Below are 22,197 nucleotides of genomic sequence, written 5' to 3'. Positions count from 1 at the left end.
AGCCAAATTGACATAAAGTGCTTCGTAGTGGATTCGCCCTCACGATACATGACACGATGACGGACGGGTCGCGGGCTTGGAGTCTTTGAACGCTTCAGCATATTCTGTCCTGGTTGTAGACCTCAACTTCGCAGAAGCCTTCTGGGCGGTCACTCCACGGGTGTTAAGCCAAAACTGGTCAGATTATATCAGCTACATGAATGATATATCCTACAGCTAACAAGGAGAACGAGGTAAAGCATTAGTGCTACACGTCTCAAAGGATTACATCCTTACACTGGCTTCGGATCTTCATGATTTTCTTCCCCCCCGCACTCCTATTCCAGTGCTAACTGTCTGAGAATACCAAGAATCGCATCAGGGTTGGCAAGCCATGGAGTACGAGACGTCTCCATTGTTATTGTCTCCAGCACCGCTCCCTCTTGCCGAGCAGAAGCCACCATTGCTTCCTGCATAGGCAAGGGAATGGCTCTGTCAAGTGCACATAATACATACATTGAAGGAACAGTCAGATAGGCTGCCCCAGTGGCAGGGGCCTTTTTGGTAGCCAAAGCATAAGGTCTCAATGCATCAGCCCATTTCTGAGCATCCGGAACATCATGCAAGAAGAGATAAACTGGGTTCTCTGGCATGACTGTACCCGTCTCTTCCTGACTGAATCGTCAGTATACCATCCGAAATCTGCTGTAAAAGAGAAATACTAACATCGATAATCCACCAAGGGATGGTCTCCCCATTCAACGTACCGATCAGGCTTTGGCCAACCTTTGGAAGGAATGTGGATATAGAACAGAGCTTGGTCACTCCACCGGTTTTTCCTTCTTGGACTCTCTCTTTCAGCGTCAGGCCTGTTAGGGCAGAGCTGCAAGACACGCCGGCCCAGCTGTGAACGACGAGAATAACTTCACGGCCCACGTTAATGAGGGGGGATATAATTTCTCGAACGGTGGCAATGTCGTTGTCCAGTGAAGTTATCTCAGTTGCCCGTTGAATTGATGGGAAGCTGATTGAATGGCAATCATACCCCTCTTGAGTGAGTACGGAGGTGACTGGTTCGAATGCATTGGCGGGATACAAAGACAGGCTTGGTCATACTGGATCTGATAATACTTCTGGTTATAAATGATTATGGTATCACCACAAAATGATCAGTCCCTCAAGCCAAGTCACCGGTGTGGGTCAGTTTCAATCAATCAAAAATGCGGTTGCTGGTATAACAGGCAAGAATAGGAAAGTTTGCACTGCCAGCGACATGGAGGCAGTATTCATTAATTTCTGATAAAATAATTTAGGCTCCCCAGCCCCCCTTTCTCCGGAACAAGGTGCCGGCAAATCCCTGTTCAAATTCCCAGCTCCGGCAGCTGAATCCGTTGATAGACGCTAACCCTAGACAATGGAATTGATATCTCAATTCTGCTCCCTCATTGGCCCCCTCGGTGAGGCTTGGCTTGTTCACATGCATTGCTATACAGAAGACTATCAACATGCAAATGCGGGGCAGCCCCAAGCCAATATCAATGACAAAGGTCTAGACCAATATCATGGAAAATCTTCACTATTAACAGATCTACAATTTTGTGCCGGCGAGACTTCGCTATTGACAAAGAATTTTGGTATTTGTCGTGTCTTCAAAGCCTCCTGAGCAGTGTGGATAACAATCTTCCCCCGCATTATCCTCCCTCTTTATCAAGCGGGGCCACGTCACTAGTCAACTTGTCTAATTTTGGAATGGGTAAGCAAAGACCTTACCACTGAAATTGTTGTTGCAAGGTCTTGATTGCGTACATTTCCTACCAATGAAGGATCTTCGCTCACTCAGTCATGGCCACAAATACAATTCCTCTATGGGATGTGTTGAAGGAAGCATTCGGCGACAATATGGACATAGGGGAAGGGTACAGTAAATGTTTTGCATACTTCTATCGGATGGCCCTTCAGCTTCATGCAGTCGACATTGCCCCGTCACCCAAAGACGATGAGGGCACAACTGCAGCCGCCACCAAATTCGATGAGAATGATCCCCGTCAGAGGAAATTTCGAACAATACTTACACAAACCCAAGAAAGATCGTTTTGGATTCTCTGGAGATGGTGGGAGGCTTGTCGTGCTGAATGCGCCATCAAGAAGGACAAAGATGGACGGATCGTTCAACCTGTGGAGGCTGAGATCGACAGCGACCCCGAAGATCAATATTACCCTAACATGAGAGAGGTACACGAGAAAGTGCACACTGTCGCAGGTACCCAATACCAGCTCGAGTTTCAAAGTCTGTATAACACAGTGATGGCGAATCTTTTCCATTCAGAATTCGGAAACTACGTAAACCCTCGCTCCGCGGAAGTTCTGCGCGATTTAAGGGCGCAGTGTGCCCAAGAGTCAGCTTGTCTTCATGTTGCTCTGGAGTGCCATTATGCGAGAACCGAAGATGCGGAGGCAGATGTACCAGTTCTCAGAGAGCTGGAGTACGTCGATAATCATCTTGCTCATCGTTCTAAACAGCATACTCGACTGGCGAGTAACGGTGGAAGGAGGATCCTCCATCAAGATGACTTGCCAGGTCTAGATCCATTCTGCGCCACAGGCTCCAGTGTGGAATCGTGTCCTTGGCTGGAAGACATCTCCGGACTGCCCTACTACCTTTGGGACAGAGTCCGCCGTGAGACAATCGAGGTGCACACGCTCACATCAACCCCATCATACACCGCGATCAGTCATACCTGGGGCCGGTGGCAGAAGAGCACTCCTCCTGTTGCCGTTCCGGGTGTCCAGGCATGGCTCGTCCCGGAGAATTCCCTCTTCGAGGTGAAAGAACTGCCAGAAATCTTGGACCAGGTGCCCACCGATACACGATATGTATGGTTCGATCTCGTCTGCATACCCCAAGACCGCTCCCCAAGGGCTCGTGATGAGATTGCCCGCCAGGCTGCCATCTTCAAAAGTGCCCGACATGCAATTGCCTGGTGGAATGGCACACCCTCGTTAGCATTATGGAAGGGAATGAAATCCACGATCCAATGGATGTCCCAACTCTACCTGGACTGGGCATTTTCTAATGATCGTCCGGTATTTGCATTGGACTATCCTGATGTGGATTCGCCTGCCACTGGAATGTTTGCAGAATACGAATATTCAGAAAACATCCAGAGAGAAAGCATGGTCGTGCTAAGCTGGTTCAGCTCCCTGTGGACCCTGCAGGAGGTGTGCTTACGTCCTGATATCTGGCTCTGTAACCGGGAATGGGTTCTCCTCACGGTGGGCAATGGGACGCCCGTCGCACTCAACACGATCGTGGCTCTCACTCACCGAGCGAGAGATCTTGTTCACGACGACTATGGAGACCGCTCGATCCCAGCAGAGAAGCTCTTCGCCACTCTGGTCGGGAGCGGTCGGTACCATCGCGGGTTTCTGGAACTGATGGAACTCTTCAACCGGACTGGAATGGATGATCTGCACCGGATCGAGCGGGAACATATTCTTCTGCTGGCGACGAGCCGATATTGTAAGCGGAGTCGAGCAGAAGCCATCATGTCGGTGCTGGGTATGAAAGAATGGATCAATTTCAGTCCTCGATCTGCCGGAGATGAAGAGCTGCTTCAGCTGGTCTTCGGTCAATTTCCACTCGTCTTTGTCCGTGAAGTAGCCATGAGATTGGGCTCTCATTTCTTTACCTCACTACTCACCTATCCACCCGTTTCAGACCCAGACCGTCCGCGCGGAACAATGTTACCCTTTCGCGCCAACATGAACGAGCAAAAGAGCCTGCATATCTCGACTCTGTCGTTGACGGATCATCCCTCCATTGCATCCTGGGTCGTCCAGCGTGATGGCACAGTGCGTCTAGGAGAAGTCGAGATTCTATTCTCTTCAGATTCAGATCCGGCGAATTTCCGACAGATGAAGTGTCTGTTCAAGCTGGGTCAGAAGGTTTCCCGGGCAGTGGTGGAACGGTACCAGCTTCAACTGCAGACAACTTCCTTCGTGGGCGACTTGAGATTCTGGGTGAGAGAGAGACTGCCCCAGCTGTATCAGCAGGGTCAGTATTATGCTATTAAGCTAAGGTATAGGCCGGGGCAATGCGATGGGTTGCTTCTTAAAGAAGTGGAAGGGCGTCCGGGTGTGCTGTTGAAGATTGGGAATTTTTATATGCTGACGATGCATGGGGCGGAGTATGTTCCTAAGGCTCCGGTACAGAGGGTTAATTGGCTGGTTCTTTAAGGTCACGAGCAATTCAAGCTTTGATTGCCTCTGCACTGGAGTTGGCGCTCAACGACGGTTAGGGTTATGAAGTGCCTAATAAAGGCTGTGTGCTAGATAAGCAAGTCCATCTGACTTATATAGACTCCTTGGCCTCGATCTCAGCCCGTCATTTCAACCTTGATGACCCTTCCGATGAATCTGCACTTGCAGAAGAATTCCCCCTCTTTTCAACATATGATACCTCATAGTGCTAGTCGAGATACAGGCCTAGTGTTGTTCAGGCCTCCAGTATATATACCCTATCAGAGAAATATTTTGAAGAGAGCAAGCAGAACTACCCTCATGTCAGTCAAAATGGTAGGCAATTCTGCAAAAATCCTTGATTCGGTGTATCCATGGAATTTATTTTAGTGGTTTTCCTGAGACCTTTGAATAGAGATACAAAGAAACTGTTATATTTCTTTAAGAAGGAACTTGATCTGGATCTATGCATAAAGTGTCCTCAGTGGTCTGACACAGTGCGAATTCGAGGAAGCCGTTAAATAACTGTGATAATAGCCATATGAAGCAAGTACTGTCGTACACAAAATTCATTGCCACATATCAGCGTGCATAGCTATATGCATCTACATTGATATACGGAGTTCTAAGACTTCCGGCGGGGTTGGGGGGGGGGGGGGGGGAGCATCCTCCCCAAGCATCCGCTGATAGCTCTCCTCCATAGATAGCCTTGGCAACTAGATCTTTCAGAATGCTGATGTTTCTATCCGAATGGATAGACACAAGCTAAAGAAACATTTACTCAAGCTCAGGTTTCTGGCATCTTGCTTGGACCTTGACTTTCAACATTTGAATGGGATAGGTGGTTTTGCATTTCACCTTGTCTTTTTCTATATTCATCTCCGCGCCATACACGTGCAACATACACATACATCATACATATCCAGAACACATAAATACACATTCTCAGACTCGTAGACGAAGAGAGGGATCAAATACTCGTTTTGAACATAAAAAGGAATTACATAATTCTAATATGCCGCTACGCTATGCTATGCGGTGTCATAGGTACGCTACGACGCCTTCCACAGCGCATTGACCTGCTTTCTCTGGACCATCGGCCTCAAAATCATCACACCCACCGCGAGCGCCACAACCGTCGCCAGGAGCTGCAGCTTCGAGAAGCTCTTACCCAAGACGTCGAATGCTTGACTGGGCGTCACCCGCGTGCCGAACACATCCCCCTCACCGAACGCGAAGACCAAGCTGGTACTCTCAAGCAACGTTGGGCTAGACAGGACTGCCCGGACGCCGGACACATACACGTCCCGCGTGTGCGTCAGGTACCATTTCCCGTCGAATTCGAGGAACGGGTTGTACTTGAACAGGCCCTCCTCAGTCTCAGCGGCGGTCGGGTCACGGCCCACGGGGCGGCGCGGGTCCAGCACAGGTCGGGGGATGCCGACGATTGCGTTAGATGATGGTAGGGTGCACAGGAGCAAGCGCGTCGTAATGCCCTGGCGTGTCTGTGTGACGGCCATGCGGGAGATGGGCTCAGGGATGGTGAATGCCTGGGAGATAACGTGTGGTCGCGGAGGGACATCCAGGCCCTGGATGCTGGAGTAGTTGGAGGCGGAGCCCAGTGGCCCGCGGTCGTTAGGGATAGGAGATTCATAGAGCTCGGAGACGACAAGCTGGTAGCCCTTGGCGTCGGAGGGTGTGTCCTTCTCAGTCACATCGCCCCAGAAGGAGTAGGCAAACCAGTTCTCTGAGATCACGGAGGCGATGGGCTGAGTAGTGTCTACGCCGTTCTGCACGCTAGAGTGAAGGATCTTGCCCGATATGGCATCGAGGAGGTAGAAGGTGGCGGTTTTGTCGCCTACGGCTGTCACGAGCGCGAGGTTGGGGTTCAGGTACTTGTATAGGACCGAACGGTCTCCCAGGACCTTGCCTATAGACGCAACGGGGTCATGGGAAGGTCTCGACGTGGCGTGGATGACTTTCTGGCCTGGAGGAGGTAAGAACTCCCAGACTGGGAACTTATTGTTCGCTGCGTTCCAGCCGAGAACTCGTCCATCATCACTGAGTGTGACTATAAACCCTGGAAGGTCTGCAGACTCGGTGGGTGTCCCATCTTCCTGGATTCCAATAACGACAGGAGCTGTCCCGTCGCCTAGCAGAGCAATGGACTTGATCTTAGCAGCACCAGGAGAGCGCGAGATGATTTCGCCGGAGGTGACGTTGACTTTCACAGCACTGCCGTCATCTGCGTACACAGTGGCAGTGCCCAACTGAGTCGTTATGGCCTTGACATTCCACTTATCTGTCTCTGCGGCCTTGATACTCCAGGCCACGGCACCATGCTTTCCAGTGTCGATGGCGAAGATTCGACCATTTTCAGTAGCAACAATGATCAGTTTTGCAAGTCCAAAGCTGTCCAGATTGCTTACCTCAGCCGTCAGGAAGCTGGAGAAGATCCGCCGAGGCAGTTCGCGTAGCCAGTCAGGAAGGTGTTGAAGATCTCTGATATGACGCTTGACACGGTGGATGTATGCCCCATAGAGAGTTTCATGGCCCTCAACTTCCAGTTCATGGGCAAGCTCTTCACGACCATCTGCTTCGGCCCAGCTGGCAGCGAGTGCGCCAGCCAACGCTTCGTGCCTGGTCCACTCTGTCTCTCCATTACGGACCAGCTCCCAGTCTCCAGATTCCAGGAGATAGGCAAATCGAACGGCAGCGGAGTCTCCCTTCGCAACCACTTCAGAGACAGCATGCAGGGCACGCTCAGACCTCGGCTTTTTCGGCACCCATTGTCCAAGGATTCTGTCGGATGCGGATGAGACAACGCTGATTTCAGACTCCGTGATGCGAGTAAAGTAGACGTTCGCGTCTTTGTTGCTAGTTGCAAAGACTGATTTCTCCGAAGAACGGGGCAGCTGATAGGCCTTGGACACAGTTGAGGATTTCAGATCAATGTGATACACTTCCGCCCAAGAGCTGGAATCTGTTTCATAGTGGACAAGGAAGTGCGGGTGCGAGTTGGGGCTGCGAGACGCCTGAATGCCAATCCTCCGAATTTCTTCACCGCTGGAGTTGTCGATGTTCACCGATTGGACTTGCTTCGAGCCGATGACGTTGATCTTGAGCGTCTTCTGGGACTTGTCTGCCCATGCAATCAGAGGAGAGGCAGTATTCGAGCCCACAAAGAGGATCGATTCTGGGGTCGACACCTCGTTCTCGGAGTTCAAGATATGCTGTTTTGTCTGCTGGCCGGTTCGAGCATCCAATGCCGTAACTTTGATCTTGTAGCCTTTCAACAATGCGGACTGCAACGAAATGTAGAATATCTCAGTAGGGGAGGATGACACCTGGAACGGAACGTCACCACTGTATAAGGTGTCAGCTGAGATCCAACAATATTTCCAAGCTTGAGACCAACCTGTCATCCTTATACTCCCACTTCACATTTCCAGTAGCCCCATCAAGTCTCCGTACAGTTCCGACCTTGTGTCCGAAGAGCACGACAGTGTCCCTGGCGAGCCCGTCCGCACTGGCATCCTCGAGCTCGACCAACTCCAGGTCCTTCACGGAGCCATCGCTGAACCGGCTCTCCCAGGACAATTTACCGTCAAGTGCTCCCCAGGAGAACACATCTCTACCCGCAGCGCTCACCACGGTATCGTCTCCATCACCAGCCCGCAGGAAACCCTCCACCGGACCTTCTTCGCCATGTGATGTTGATGGTGATGACCACCACGTCAAGTTCTGTCTCCAGACAATTGACCCATCCTTGGGGTTGATGGCGCCCAGGATGAGCTTCTCAGAGAGGGTATAGAGCAGCGAAGCAGCGTTCGAGGAAGGGGAAGGCCTGTGGAAGAATGTCGTTTGAGCGGACGGGACGCCTAGGAGCGCATGGTGGTAGTCGATGTGGTAGGCCTCGTCAGCGAAGATGGCCAACGACGGAGGCACGCACGAAGCCAGCAGGAGAAGCGCCGCCTGGAGCCGCATTGTTTATAACCTGCTCGTCCTGGCTGGCATTTGAGAGCTGGTCGTGGTGAGAGGTCTGCACAATGCGAGCTTGTTATGTAGTTCTGGTGGACTGCGTTTCCCAAAGGTTCGAGACGGAGCTCCACGTACACTAACTTCTAAGCTCCGACGGCCGCGCTGATTTGCCATCCGCCGCTCTAAGCTCAACCTCTTACCTCGCAATTGATCCTGAACACAGAGTCTTGAGGAGAGATCACTCTACATTCTACGTCTCTGTGTTTCAAATATTTATTCTTGATGGCGCTTTACAAAGGAGAAAGTGCCAATGCCGTAAGCACAGGCATCCAGACGGAGTCATCGTTTTGGCCGCCATCATTATGGACTGACGCCTCCCGGTTAATGCTTCCTCATCACTTGGTATCTACGCAATACTTGACTGTTCGATGCTTTTGTTCTCATGCTATGCTCTGGGCTAGTTAATCCATTGGCCACTATGTCAAACTACTGCAGAGAAATCATCGAGTTCGGCTATTGTTGGGGGAAATTCTGTTTCCTAACCACACGAAAAATGACCACTCCGCCCAACTCACATCAACGAGTTCGTTATCTTACATCAACAACCTGAAAGAGAGCCATGCCACTAACCAGCCAGTGATCTCGGTACAAAATGTTCAAGTTCCAGCTTGTCCAACAGTCTTGTTCAGGATTGTCCAAAACACATTTTATTGCCAAATTCGATAGCCTGCTTCTCTCCCTCACTCATACCTTCGTTGATCTCCCAAGACTTTGTGCCAAGACCCATCGCCTGAAGGCCCTCGGGGTTCAGGGAAGACCAGTCAACCGTGCCTTGGAAATCCTTCTCTCCAGGGCCTCCAGCACCTGGGAAATCCCATGGCGGAGAGTACGTAAGGGCGGCCTGGCGCTGTTTCACGAGATACTCGACATTCATGTTGCATAGAGGAGTCGCAGGGATGTACATCACGCTCGAGTCCCCTGTTCCTCGGTGCTCTCTGTCCACAGAGTGCAATGAGTCGCAGTGCCAGGCGACATAGTCACCTGGCTCAACCCGAGGCACGGACACCATGGTCTTCTCGAGTTCAAGATGAGGATGAGTAACAGAATTGTACTCCTGGCAAGCTCCAGGAACTGCACCAGGGAAGGTATTATCCATTGCAGGGAGCGAGGACTGAACATCGAAGAATGGCCGCAGAATAGTATATGCCGTGCTGTGGATCAACATAGGGCAGATGTGCAGAGTGCCCTCACCAGGAGCAGTATCTGACATCGAGAGCCAGCCCTGGAAGAATCTCAGCATCGAACAAGCCCCGGCCCCATTGTACAGGTCCATTTTCGCCGTGACCCGATGCTTGGCGTCGAAGGGGTCATATTCTTCCCATTTCCCCTCGAGGATCTCGGTGTATACGCGGGAATACTCGGGGTCTTCCCATCGTTCCAAAGACCCACCATCAATATGGGGTCCGAGAGTGAACTTCGCGTCGCCTGGGTGTCTGATCCTGAAGCGGTCCGCGTACGAAAGTGGATATGTGGTCGAAATTTGAGTGTTCGGATCTGAGGAATGCCACAGGCGCTGGAGGAAGCGCTGCGTCTCGAGCATGTTCGGATGGGCTCTCGCCTCCGTCTGTGAGGGAGTCCAGTAGAGTTCATAGACCGCAGGCGAATCTGGTGGGAAGGCCTTCACACGCGCCTGGTTGGCCGCGATGTATTCTTTCGCCCTCTCCTTCCACTCCAATGCTGTTGATCTAGGCATAACATTGCGAATCACAACAGAACCTCGATGGCGGATTTCAGCCAACACATCGTCAGAGACCCGCCCCGAGACGATATCAGAGTATGCCACAGATGGAATTATCTACTAACATTAGCAACTAACGCGGCTCAGTATCGACGGGGGAAATATACATCAGGTCCTCGGTGGCGTATCTTTTCCACTTCCTCCTCCAAGCTGGGAAGCAGCCTCTTCCAGCTCTGTTTCAGAGCCTCTTCATTCTTCTGGAACAGTTCCAGTTTGAGATCCCGGAAGCGCGGAGGCAACGGTTCTGGCTTGTAGTCCGGTCTCAAGCTGGGGAATACGGACGAGATATCGCCTGCCGCCTTCGTCATCTGGGACGACGACGCCGACGTCGATGCAGCGCGGATCGACCTGGAAAGCAGCTTTGATAGAGCCATCTTGAGTGCTCCTGAGAAATCATTCTTCAAGTTTCACGGCAGCAGAAGCAGCAGGTCTATATATGCCTCTCTGGTTGGTCTCTTACTATGTGACCTGAAGAGGCATATGTCGGAAAGCCGAAAAGGGTAAGCGATCCGACTTCCGTTTCCAGTACCGCATCCGCTCGGGGATCGTTCCACCGACCACGTCACGTGCGGAGCAGATGCGGGACCAGCCAGCTGTGACGGTGGAGAAGCGCGTCTCCAAGGCCTCGTTCTTTCTTGAGAAGCTGTGTGCTTGATTGGCAGATATCAAATATGGAGACCTCGGAACGGCCAAGGTCCCACCAACGATAAGAGTCCTGGGGCCATACAGAGTACTTCATGTTTTCTACTGTGTACAGAGTACAGTACTTCAACAGCAATAATCCTATCTACTAGTCCTCCGATAATGCGGCCAAGAAAGATGCGGTCTGGAGATATTCCCTGTTCCAACGGTGCTACAATGAACCAACAGGTATCTTCCAAGGTTCTGCATGGTTTAACTACTCCGGAAAATCTCCATAGTTGTACCTTTCCAGTCCACCTGATGCATATGGTCTGCTTCATGTCTGCAATGATCGGGATTCCTTCTCCGTTTGGCTGACTTGCCTCGGGGCAACTGACCCCGCGACTTCTTGCTGCTCCTAATCGGCCCAGGACGACGCGGCAACTGCCCAGTGAAGCCGCAGAAGGGCGTAGAAGACATGGCTGAAGCCGTGGTATATAAGCCCGAGGTGACGCGGCTTCCCTCGAGGCGCCCTGGCTGCCGATTATTGTCCCAATATCTAGACTGATATATCCGTAACGACTTCTCAATGGCTCTGGTGGTAAAATCAGTAGAAGGGAAATCTGCAATCGTTACTGGTGCAGGATCTGGTATGTATTACAGCTACTCGGTAAATGAGAATGCACACCTGCTGATCTATCCAGGGATCAATCTCAGCTTTGCAAAGCTCCTGCTGGAAAACGGCTGCAATGTCCTCATTGCGGATCTTGCCCTGCGTCCCGAAGCGCAGGCTGTCGTCAACCAGCACTCTGCCAACCCCAGCTCCTCTTCCAGGGCGGTCTTTCAGAAGACAGATGTGACAGACTGGACGCAGCTGGAGAGGATGTTTGAAGTAGCAGAGAGGGAGTTTGGGGATATTGATATCGTCTGCCCTGGCGCAGGTGTCTACGAGCCGGTTTGTACCTTTTTGTACCAGGCATTTCATCTTTCTGGCTGTAGCCTTCACTAACATCCGGCTCCAAATGATATAGGACTGGAGCAACTTCTGGCGACCACCTGGAACACCTGAGAGTCGGGACTCACCGTTTGGGTCAAGATACGCCTTGGTGGATATCAACCTGACTCACCCTATCCGGACCACACAGCTCGCAATTTCTCATTTCCTGCGGTGCAGAAAAACTAACCCCAACTCACCCAAGTACATCGTCCACATCTCCAGCGTCGCAGGGCAAATCCCTTTGATGGCCACGCCCATCTATGCAGCCACCAAGCACGCGATCAATGGTCTCGTGCGCTCTTTGGCAAAGCTGGACGCAGAATTCGGAATCCGCGTCACGGCGGTCGCACCAGGCGTCATCAAGACACCGCTGTGGACTGACCACCCGGAGAAGCTGAGGATGGTCGACGAGAAAGTGGACGAGTGGGTTACCCCGGAGGAAGTGGCTCAGGTCATGCTTGCCCTTGTCCAACAGAACGAAGTCAGCGAAGTTATTGGAGATACGAAGGGAGTGGAAGGGAAGATGATACCCGTCCAGGGGGGGACTATCCTTGAGGTGTCAAAAAGCGTGCGGGAGGTCAATGCTTTCAATGATCCGGGCCCTGTGGGGAGAGCAGGAACTACGGTGGCGCATGCGAAAGTTGTAGAAGATGAGATCTTTAGCCTGCTATCGCAGACGGGTTGAGGAAGGTCGAAGCTGTGAGAGGGATGGAGTATGGTAGTCAGCTGGAGGGACCGCTGCGTAGATGAATAGGTATCAACTGGTGGAATGGCTGAAATTCCCAGATATTTACCTAGATAGGATAAAAGCCATGATCTATTTATATCCCATTACGGCAGCACTCTGCTACACTGTGGTCCTGGGTTCAAAGTCGAGAAAAATCAGTTCCATTGGCTGTTGTAGCCTTTGCAGATACACTATATTTTATGATTGTATGTCTGTTTTATGTGTGTTCTCGTGCTCACGAGCGTAAAGACGGGGCCCCGGAAAAGGCGCAAGGGGCCGCAACGGGCGCCGGAGCGGTGTCCCGCTGGCTGTCGCAACACGGCGCGGCGATGCCAACATCATCTCCGAATCACTTTCTCTCCGTTCCCCAGTCCCTCGTTTCCCTCTTATCCACGGTTTAACCCCGCTCGATTCTCTCTCCGACCGCTGGTTCGAGTCGCTATTATGTCACTGTCCATCGTCTTCTCTTGAATCTTTTGCCAACCACTTTTTCCCCACGCGCGAAGCTACAATACAAAGAGAACAGGACAAAGTTATCCACCGCCTGTTTTCAAAATGCTGGACGACGACGCGTCCATCGGAGGCGTCTCCATTGCGAGCTCGCATAGATCTCGAAGGTATCGTACGCCTGGAACGCTTCTGCATTCTGGATTTCCGCTCTTTCTATCGCTTGGAAGTTCAATGTGGCTGACTTTAAACACTTCTCCAGGCGCCAGCCCAGAGGAAAACGAGATGTCGGGTATCATGGCCAGGCCAGCTGGATAAGCAGCGTTGTTAACCTGCTCAATACCAGTGAGTTGCAGCGACGGCTGTTCGAGGTCTTGCACGTTTTGTCTCTAATATGACATTGCCATCAGTCATCGGTGCCGGTGTCCTCGCCATGCCTCTTGCCATGTCCCATATGGGCATCCTCCTCGGGGTCTTCGTCATCATCTGGTCAGCGACAACAGCTGGATTTGGTCTCTACCTCCAGGCGAGATGCGCGCAGTACCTGGAGAGAGGAACGGCGTCATTCTTCGCCTTATCGCAACTCACGTACCCCAATGCCGCCGTCATCTTCGACGCGGCCATTGCAATCAAATGCTTTGGGGTCGGCGTCAGCTACCTGATTATCATCGGTGATCTGATGCCGGGAGTCGTGCAGGGTTTTGTTGGAGGTACTCCTGAATATGATTTCCTCGTTGACCGACATTTCTGGGTCACTGCTTTCATGTATGTTCGACTCGATCTCATCGTTGGAAGGCCGGTTGGCCTGAAATGGGAAGATGTCGCGTGCTAACAGAAGAACCCAGGTTTATCGTCATTCCACTCGCTTTTCTGAGACGTCTTGATTCTTTGAAATACACCAGCATTGTGGCCTTGACGTCCATCGGGTATCTGGTGATTTTGGTGGTTTACCACTTTATTAAAGGAGATACCATGGCGGATCGAGGGCCGATTCGTGTGGTCAGATGGGGAGGAGCTATTCCTACGCTGAGCAGCCTCCCTGTTATTGTATTCGCATATACATGCCATCAGAACGTACGTCTTCGGCCTTCCACGTCTATCATTTCTTTTACATCTCTGACCTCGAGCAGATGTTCTCGATCTTGAACGAGATCAGGAACAACAGCCACTTCCGGACCACTAGCGTTGTGTTCGCCAGTATCGGAAGCGCAGCATCAACTTACATCCTTGTCGCGATCACTGGCTACCTCTCGTTCGGAAACAGCATCAGCGGCAACATCATTGGGATGTACCCGCCTTCTGTGTCTGCCACTATCGGACGCGCTGCCATCGTCGTGCTTGTCATGTTCTCCTACCCGCTCCAAGTGCACCCATGTCGTGCTTCCGTTGACGCCGTTCTGAAATGGCGGTGGAAGCCCAGCAGGCCAGGTAGCAGCAATGACGTCTCACCACACCGGAACCCTTTGCTCGGGCCGCGCGCGAACCGACCGGCTGAGCCCATGAGCGATACCCGCTTCGCGATCATCACAACTGTCATCCTCGTCCTGAGCTACATCGTCGCCATGACCGTCTCTTCTCTCGAGGCCGTGCTTGCATATGTGGGGAGCACAGGAAGCACAAGCATCAGCTTCATCCTTCCCGGACTGTTCTACTACAAGATCTCCTCTCCGGAATCAGACTTGCACCAACGCCTCATGAAAGAAGACGACGAGGCCGACGATATCTCCGATGACGGGGACGACGAGGCTGAGCAGCACGGACAGGGTCTCCTGAGCCGGAGCACCGGTTCGCTCACCGGCAGCGGCTTCCTGCGTCGTCCCAGCCGGCAATGGCGCAGAGCCCTGCTACGGAAGCTCAGCCTGGCTCTTGTAATCTACGGCGTTATCGTCATGGTTGTCTCTCTGATCACGAACACATTCTTCCTCGCTTCGCATTAGATGTGATACTACTCATTGCAACGCATACATGCATGCATACACCACACCATACCTAGTTGTCACAAAATGAGCACCTGTTTATTTTATTTCAAAGCCTGGGGGGCAATAATAGAAATGCCCCAAGCTACGGAGTAATCACCTACCTTGCATCATCATCGCATTGGATACCCGACTTCGTTTCAGCACGGAGAATAGATCCTACTTTTACCCTGCCTGCCTACCTACCTACCTTGCATTTGCCATGTCTTCCAGGTTCATGGCGGTTGTTGATACCAAATGGAAGTTCAGCAATGGAATACCATAAGCGAAACCTCGGAGTTTGACAGCGTCTACGATCTTCCTTAGCTTTTCTTCCTTCTTTAAGTTTTCGGTTTTCATTCCTTTTCTTCCTGCTTGCTTCTGCTTGCCTGGTGTTTGTGGTGTGGAGTAGGAAAACTTTTCTTTATCTTTTATCCTATCCTATCTCTCCCTCCTGTGTTGTCTTAGCTGGTTTAAAAAGAGCCTTGCGCTTGTGTTTGTTTGTTCGATCGATCCCACCTATCTATACAGTCAGTCCTTATGTGTTTGTTTTTCTCTTTTTTTTCTTTTTTTTGTCTACGGACTGGGGAACGGGAAACGGGAACCATTTATTTTTTGCTAAATTTGCTGCTTGCTCATCGCTAGCTACTTCAACTTTCTTCTTGCGGTCCTTGCCTTATTCCATATCTCTTTTTCCATTTCCATTTTACCAGCAGAACGGAACAGAACATATGGCTTTCGTGGCTGGATGGATCGGATAAATAAATAGATCAGTCATGTAACTGGATAGCTGAATAGGAAAGGAAAGAGTTAAATTGAAATCCGAATCACGATGTCAACCTCTTCTTTTTTTCACTTTGATTCTAGGATTGATACACGAGTACCTAGGTATCCGGATAATTCTTTTATCAATCGGTACAGATTGGCCATTGCTATTGCTACTACTATGCTTGCTTCTGTTAATGGCAAAACTACGCATGCATATTTCCGCTTTATTTATTAGCTCATTTGAATAAAAACACACAGGAAAAAAAATACAGGAAACATGGAAAAGGGAGACGCTAACTATGCTAGGTGGATAGCTAGGTTAAGCATGCGCATGTCAAAAAATAAAGAAGAGAAAAATCCACTAGCAAAAAGACCCCCAATCCCATCAAAGAAAAATAATGTCCCGAAAAGCAATGAAAGCCCCCAGTCCCTAAAAACTCCTGGAAGCTCAGAAAAGAAAAAGCAGAAGAAAACTGGCCACCTTGTCTTGTCTTCAATCTGTTTTAGTCCTACAAACCAGTTTGAATTCCCGCAGATCCATGGGCACATGGCAGAACGCAGTATCCTGCGGAGATATTATCCGCTACCATTAAACAACCGCCCACCCACAGGTTAGGTACAGTACACTAGTGCTTAGTTGTTGTTCTGGCTGTTCAGGATGCGCAGAATCGACAGGAACAGATTCAACACATCCAGGTACAGCGAGATCGCCGCCGCGATCTCCTCTTCGACATGGTAGTGCCTCATGATCAGCTGCGTATCGACCAGCACGTATCCGGAGAAGATCAGCGCCGCCACGGCTCCGTACACAAGCTCCACGGTTGAGCTCACGGGGAAGAAGGCGGCCATGAACCCGAACAGGATCAGCACCCAGAGGCCGCCGAACAGGTAGGGGATCCAGCTCGTGAAGTCGTAGCGGGTCTGGCACGCGAAGACGGTCAGGGCGACAAAGATGCCGAGCGTGATGATGAGGGCTTCGATGACGACGCGGGCGTCGTAGAAGGAGGTCATGACGCTGATGGAGTAGGCTTCCATGGCGGTGAAGCCGGACAGGAAGAGGAGGTTGGCCGGGTAGGATTTACGCTTCCAGAAGGTGAGGAACATGAAGGCGATGGCGCCAATGAGAGAAATGGCCATGAGCCAGAAGTTGGATTGGATCCAGAGGCGGTAGCGGTCGGAGAAGAAGGAGACGGAGGAGAGGATGGTAGTCAGGAGGATCTGGACCGTTCTGCAGCAAGCATAATCGCGTTAACCATTGCCTTTTGCACAATATTTGTGTAGAGCAGCCGGTATAGAGCAGCGGGCATAGAATACTCACAGGATAGAGTAGACCTTGCGGATGAATTGCATCCGGATGGGGAGCGTTGCCTCTGCGACGCTGCCGCCGAACTATATAGATCATCCCAGTCAGCGGATACATACGTCTCTTCGCCAGTAAAGAATACAGTCTCGCAGAAACTCACCTTGAAGTCATCCGGAACATTATCGCCCTCACTCCTAGGAGCGTCCGGGAACTCCGCCGACGCCTGGTACGACGGCGGGGCTTGGGTGTACGGCGTGCGCTCCTCGAAGGAGTCCCGCTGGGGAGCGGGCTCGTATCTGGCGTTCGCAGCCATGATTCTGTCGTCGCCTCTGGAAGTTCTCACTTCTTTCTCTTTTTTTTCGAGTTATCCTAGGCGATGGATGGAAGAGGATGATGCCTGGACGAGGGAACGAAGCCGGAAGAAGGGGAGAGCGAACGAGCGCCGGCGCGACGTGAGATGCCGCGGACCCCATGACGTCCAGTTCGATCACGTGCGCAGCAAGGCACGCCTCGTTCGGCCAGTCAGGTGACGTCGGGAACGCCTTCCGCTGCGGTCGCGGGCGGCAGAATCTGCCAATCGTTCTGTTATCTGATACGGCGCTTCTAAAACTAGATGTACTAACTGAAAATTATAAATTAGAAAGATATATCTCTTGAATATCAGCAAAAGGGAAATATCCCAAATTAAATAGAAGCAAAGCCCAGCCCCAACCGAAGTCTATGTGTCTATGTACTGTGCCCAAGATCGTCACCGAAACCGATATCCACAAGATGTAAACGAAATTATATGCACTGAACGAACTTTTAAGCAAATAAATGAGCCAGTAATGGCTACTGTCGCGGGCTGTCTGTCATCGCGTTCGGACTAGGCAGCTCCTCGAGGATCACCGCCTCTTCCCCACGGGAGTCGGGGTCGACCTCTTCTTCCTCGCTCGAGTCATCAGGACTGTGTGACTCATCGTGGTGGAGTGAGTCCCCAGACAACGGGTCAGGTCTCTTCTTCCGCTCAAAGTCCTGCGCATGTGCAGTAGCCATCATGGTCCCGACACGGGAGATACCGCCGACGAGAGACTGACGACGCTGGCGCATGGACCCCGAAGTACCAGGAGGAACGGTTCCCTGCTCGATATCCACACCCGTAGTTGCCGCTGTCGGGGTAGGCATCTGAGGCTGAAGCGGCACGTCATGCGACGGGTCGATATCAGTCAAGACAGATGGCGTCTCAGGTGGTGGAATATCATATGGCAGGGGCACGTCTCTCGAGGCACGGAACAGGTGCACGTTGGTGCAGTGCTCGTTCTCCACACGGAAGATGGTCCACATGCCTCTGCGGCAGGTCTCGGAGAACGACACGAAGAAGCTGAGCAGAGCCGAGTGCTGGATGTCGCCCGCGAAGATGGCGTAGAATATCCAATTGAACCGTATAATGACGTCCAGTACCATGGCCACGTAGTAAACCCACGCCCTACGGAATGCGAGGAGGTCGCGCAGGAACGGGCGCTTGGCGTACGGATTGCACAAACTCCAGTCCATGGCAAGATCCCAGACTGAGGTATACACAGCGTTCAGCAAGGCAAACGTGATAAACACGCTTTCGAAACGTGTTGCTCTGTTGGTCCGATAAAGACTCAACGTCATGTAGTACAACACGCCAAACATGTACTTGCCAAGATTGACAAGGTGGGGAAACACATTCTTCGTGTCATGGTATCGACGAATACACTGGAAGCCTCGCCAGATTGACGGGACGGTGGTGAGGAATCCAAGCAGCCGGGAGTTAGAGGAGTTGCACTTGGTCGGATCATCCCAATGATTTGCATAGAGACAGAAGAACAATTCGATATTCTAGAACAGTCAGCACCAGTTACTGCATTTGCAATTGCATTACTCACACCCATGGAATAAGTTTGAGAACAATACATGTCACCAAGGAAGAAATCTCGGAACTCGACGGGATAGAAACCCGCGAGAAGCAGACGCCACTATATCCAGTTAGAACCAGTCAAATGACACGGAGTTGTGAAATGTTGCTTACGTTAGAATATGCCCACCACCTTCTGCTTCTGTGGTAGAGCACCTTGGCAGGCAAAAAGAGAACAACAAGCGTTATGAATATTAATAGAACCGGCCAATAGAGGTACATCACATTGACCCACGAAAAATTAAGCCACATGAACAGGCCCAGCAAGAAAAGAAAAAGACAAGGTAGCTACCGTAAGTCAGCGGCGGCACAAAGGTTTGTGGGTAGACAGAAACAAACCTCAGCTAATTGACGCCAGTCCAAAACATGCCGAGAATCGTACTCGAAAACGAAACTGTAGTTGATTCGTGACTTGGTCCAAATCATACAATCAAAGCAGAAGAGCAGGAAGTGCCAAACGATGAGGAAGAAACCGGCGTAAATCTGTTCGTGGTCAGCCCCAGCTACGGGAACACCATGGATACTGCAGGGACATGCCTGAAGTAAATAGCTCGTCCGAACGTGAATGACAGGGTCAGGATCGCCAAGGAGCTGTACTCCATAGACCAAGCCCTGAATACCAAATACCAGAGCAGCTGCCACCAGCAGACCGGTGCGGAATGTGCTCCCAGAATAGTCGCCCGCTTTCAAGCTTCTATTACGCAGTTTTCCAACAGCGATCTTGCGACGTCCGCGCTCAAAATAGCGGGCATACAGATCCTCCACTGCCATGAGATGGCTCTCAATAACTTCGCTTTTGACGAAGTATGCCTTGTTAACCTTCTCCGACATGTATCGCAACGGCGGACGCGCATCGACAATCTTGTCATACTTCTTGTTTATCTTCCGGAAGGCCGTCCGGTTCAGATAGGCATAGGCCTTGAGAAGCTCTAATCCGCGGTAGAATTCTTGCAATCCAAGTTTCAGCTTCCGCTTTGCAGAGCGATACGGGACTCCTTGATGGTCCGGTCGACGCGCAAAATCTCTCCGGTCGGGATTGGGCAATGTGGTGGTCGGCAGTTCAGAGCCCACAGGGGTCATCATGTTCGTCAACGCTCTTGAATTCTTTCCGAAACGCGGCTTCCCGGTGATCGGGTTCTTCCACTTGGCCCCATTGACGCCTCCAAAGCCATTCCCGTTGCCCGACCCTTTTCCGTTATTGCTGGTAGCCAGCTTCGCGACCAGAACCTCCTCGATTCTCCGATCCCGCATCATGTGTAGCTGCTGCCGGAGTACATGCAAGCGATCCGTGGCCTCCTGCTCCTTCATCTTATAGAAAGTCTCGATCTTGTTGAGCTCGCTATCCAGAAAGTCGAAGAACTCGTCCTGTCTCCTTTCAAACTCGGACCCAACTGCATCCCCAAGGCCTTTGCCGGGCGATTCCCACTCCGCGCTTGCGAAGACCCGCTTCAAAAACGGAGGCCTCTTGACGCTAGCATATCCTGGCATCGAGTTGACCTTTGTCCCGAAAATGCTCTTGCCGCCCGGGATGATCGAAGATCGTCTCCTGCGGACACTGTCCAGATCCGAGCTCTGCGGAGCGGCATCACTCCTGGCGGCTCCCGTAGACGGAGCACCGCCACGCTCGTCCTTCACTGAACCTCTATCTGGCGTAAAATAATCATCCGCCGGATCAATCGCGGGATCGGGCAATTGGAGGGACGGCAGGTCCGGCGCGGGGGCATTGGTCGGCGGTGTGGCGATAATGCTGCCATAGCTCCCCAACTGACCTGAGAATCGCGATCCGGGGCTTCTCAAAGGCTGCCGCTCCGGCACGGCCATGGGGGTTGAGCGTGTTATCGAAGCGGAATTTACATCCGCGTCTCCGGGTCGTTGAGAGGAGCGGTCGACCGCCTCGAGCCTCGTCGAAGCATCGGGCTGGGTGGTGCGACCGGCGGAGGACGCAGTGAAGACCGGACGGCCAGGGGAGGGAGCCGGATATTCATTTCCGGAGACGAGAGGGTTGAAGCGTCGCAGGGCGGGGGTGCGAGGGGTGCGGTTTACTCTCTGGAGGGCACGCGAAATGGCCTTGAGCTTCTTTTTGCCCGCCTGGATGGAGAGGTCATGTTAAGACCAGAGCGTCGCAAAAGAACGATAGTTTACTCTGTTCATTTACTTGCCTTGTAATCGAGGTATTTGGCACGCCATTCAGGCACCAGCTGCTCCTCCAGCTCTCTGCATTGCGGTCAGCGAAACTAACGGCCGTTTGCAGCAATGATGGGGAAATCAGGAAGTGATTGACGGACTTGGCAAACTTCATTTTTTCCGATACGCAGAGCCGATCAGGAACAGCATCCTAAAGATACGACGTGACACATGTAGCAATTGCAGCGGGAGAAAAAGGATAGAGAGAAAGAAAAGGAAGGACGGAGAGGCAAAGGCCAAAGCAAAGGGACTCCAGAGTCAGACAGACAGAAACGGCGTGCGCATCCAGGCCAGGCTAGACGGGGCCGATGGGCGGGTGGAGACCGGTTATCGCCTTTGCAGGGCTGGATCGCTGGCACGTGCGGGCTGCGGTGAGGTCATTCCACGCTCACTGGTTGGACCGTCGGGGATTTTTGCCCTGCAGGCTGCATTGCTTGTTTGCCAGAGTATGTACGGAGTACTACACCGCATACCTGGTATCAACCCGTACGTGGTTAACTACGAAATAGATACAGACGAGTTGCTCAACGGCTTCCATGTCAAATCCGCTTCTGCATGTTGCACTTCAAGCTCACCCAAACCACAGCAAACAAACATTGAACTCCAAAATACAATTGTACTGAGCCTTGAGTATACCATCCGGCTGCTACATTATCAACTTGCGACCTCTCCAATGGCCATCCCTCCCGACCCTCCTGAAACTCTTGGCGCCAGTGGCAAAGTAATGTAGTGTTGTCTCCAGCTTTGACGTCCGTCCACAAGAGCTGCCACAACCATGCGATCGACAGGGGACTTGGGGTCATGAGCAGGTCCGTCCGACGTGAGACCGGGTCCAGTCGACATCGTTTTCTGTCGATAAGGTATCTGCGGGGTATGGCAGTACGAAAAGACTCCGCATTCATCTACTGCACGAATAAGCCCCATCTGAGTCCGGTGGGCTGTAGAGTCTGGGTCCTGGGCACCGCCCGCAGGCTACTTCTTATGGAATCAAGTACGTCAGTAGGTCAGTTCGGATGAGAAAGTCATCATTCAAATTGGAAAACTACATCCTAATCGCATTCACCTCTACTGAGTGCTTCCTCTTTCGAAGATGTGCAAGTTTGCCATCTTATACTTCAACAGTTACGCTTACTGCCCATTTACTGTCCGAGACTTTGACAACTCATACAGGAGATGAAGTATCAGGTATCAATTCACTTAATTCATATTCAATCAAAGGTATCATCTACCATCCACGTGCATACATCCCATCGTGCTTCACATATCCAAAAAAAAAA

At 51.6% G+C, this 22,197-nt stretch overlaps 9 protein-coding genes across 9 annotated transcripts in view; 5 read left to right on the top strand and 4 right to left on the bottom strand.

Annotated features, from left to right (window-relative positions):
* Positions 1-1,821: 1,821 nt before the first annotated feature.
* Positions 1,822-4,215, top strand: VTN00DRAFT_1151 (uncharacterized protein; the record flags this gene model as incomplete). Its single annotated transcript, XM_069427227.1, has 1 exon — positions 1,822-4,215. The coding sequence occupies one exon, from the start codon at positions 1,822-1,824 to the stop codon at positions 4,213-4,215; it is 2,394 nt and encodes a 797-aa protein (XP_069291853.1).
* Positions 4,216-5,270: 1,055 nt separating this feature from the next.
* VTN00DRAFT_1150 (uncharacterized protein) lies at positions 5,271-8,205 on the bottom strand (the record flags this gene model as incomplete). The annotated part of the gene is made up of 2 exons (XM_069427226.1): positions 5,271-7,584; positions 7,637-8,205. The coding sequence occupies 2 exons, from the start codon at positions 8,203-8,205 to the stop codon at positions 5,271-5,273; spliced, it is 2,883 nt and encodes a 960-aa protein (XP_069291852.1).
* A 679-nt stretch (positions 8,206-8,884) lies between these two features.
* On the bottom strand, positions 8,885-10,371 carry VTN00DRAFT_1149 (uncharacterized protein; the record flags this gene model as incomplete). Its single annotated transcript, XM_069427224.1, has 2 exons — positions 8,885-10,054; positions 10,105-10,371. 2 exons carry the CDS (start codon positions 10,369-10,371, stop codon positions 8,885-8,887), a joined length of 1,437 nt encoding a protein of 478 aa, XP_069291851.1.
* An 836-nt stretch (positions 10,372-11,207) lies between these two features.
* Positions 11,208-12,300, top strand: VTN00DRAFT_1148 (uncharacterized protein; the record flags this gene model as incomplete). The annotated part of the gene is made up of 3 exons (XM_069427223.1): positions 11,208-11,268; positions 11,323-11,573; positions 11,650-12,300. The coding sequence occupies 3 exons, from the start codon at positions 11,208-11,210 to the stop codon at positions 12,298-12,300; spliced, it is 963 nt and encodes a 320-aa protein (XP_069291850.1).
* Positions 12,301-12,897: 597 nt separating this feature from the next.
* VTN00DRAFT_1147 (uncharacterized protein) lies at positions 12,898-14,726 on the top strand (the record flags this gene model as incomplete). The annotated part of the gene is made up of 5 exons (XM_069427222.1): positions 12,898-12,959; positions 13,052-13,134; positions 13,200-13,554; positions 13,635-13,863; positions 13,920-14,726. 5 exons carry the CDS (start codon positions 12,898-12,900, stop codon positions 14,724-14,726), a joined length of 1,536 nt encoding a protein of 511 aa, XP_069291849.1.
* Positions 14,727-15,789: 1,063 nt separating this feature from the next.
* VTN00DRAFT_1146 (uncharacterized protein) lies at positions 15,790-16,128 on the top strand (the record flags this gene model as incomplete). Its single annotated transcript, XM_069427221.1, has 1 exon — positions 15,790-16,128. The coding sequence occupies one exon, from the start codon at positions 15,790-15,792 to the stop codon at positions 16,126-16,128; it is 339 nt and encodes a 112-aa protein (XP_069291848.1).
* A 17-nt stretch (positions 16,129-16,145) lies between these two features.
* Positions 16,146-17,128, bottom strand: VTN00DRAFT_1145 (uncharacterized protein; the record flags this gene model as incomplete). Its single annotated transcript, XM_069427220.1, has 3 exons — positions 16,146-16,740; positions 16,831-16,901; positions 16,976-17,128. The coding sequence occupies 3 exons, from the start codon at positions 17,126-17,128 to the stop codon at positions 16,146-16,148; spliced, it is 819 nt and encodes a 272-aa protein (XP_069291847.1).
* Positions 17,129-17,646: 518 nt separating this feature from the next.
* On the bottom strand, positions 17,647-21,035 carry VTN00DRAFT_1144 (uncharacterized protein; the record flags this gene model as incomplete). The annotated part of the gene is made up of 7 exons (XM_069427219.1): positions 17,647-18,660; positions 18,708-18,797; positions 18,851-19,024; positions 19,076-19,219; positions 19,274-20,824; positions 20,896-20,950; positions 21,022-21,035. 7 exons carry the CDS (start codon positions 21,033-21,035, stop codon positions 17,647-17,649), a joined length of 3,042 nt encoding a protein of 1,013 aa, XP_069291846.1.
* A 758-nt stretch (positions 21,036-21,793) lies between these two features.
* The window catches only part of VTN00DRAFT_1143 (uncharacterized protein), a gene marked incomplete at both ends in the record, with an annotated part of 718 nt that continues 314 nt past the window's right edge, over positions 21,794-22,197 (top strand). Inside the window, one exon of the mRNA XM_069427218.1 lies at positions 21,794-21,911. Within this exon, the coding sequence (XP_069291845.1) occupies positions 21,794-21,911 (118 nt within the window). The remainder of the gene's footprint in view (positions 21,912-22,197) is intronic.

Source organism: Thermoascus crustaceus (genome assembly GCF_041956765.1).
Source record: "Thermoascus crustaceus strain CBS 181.67 unplaced genomic scaffold VTN00scaffold_1, whole genome shotgun sequence".
Classification (NCBI taxonomy): Eukaryota; Fungi; Ascomycota; class Eurotiomycetes; order Eurotiales; family Thermoascaceae; genus Thermoascus; species Thermoascus crustaceus.
Note: the sequence above shows the minus strand (reverse complement) of the source record. Positions and strands in the feature narration are given on the sequence as shown.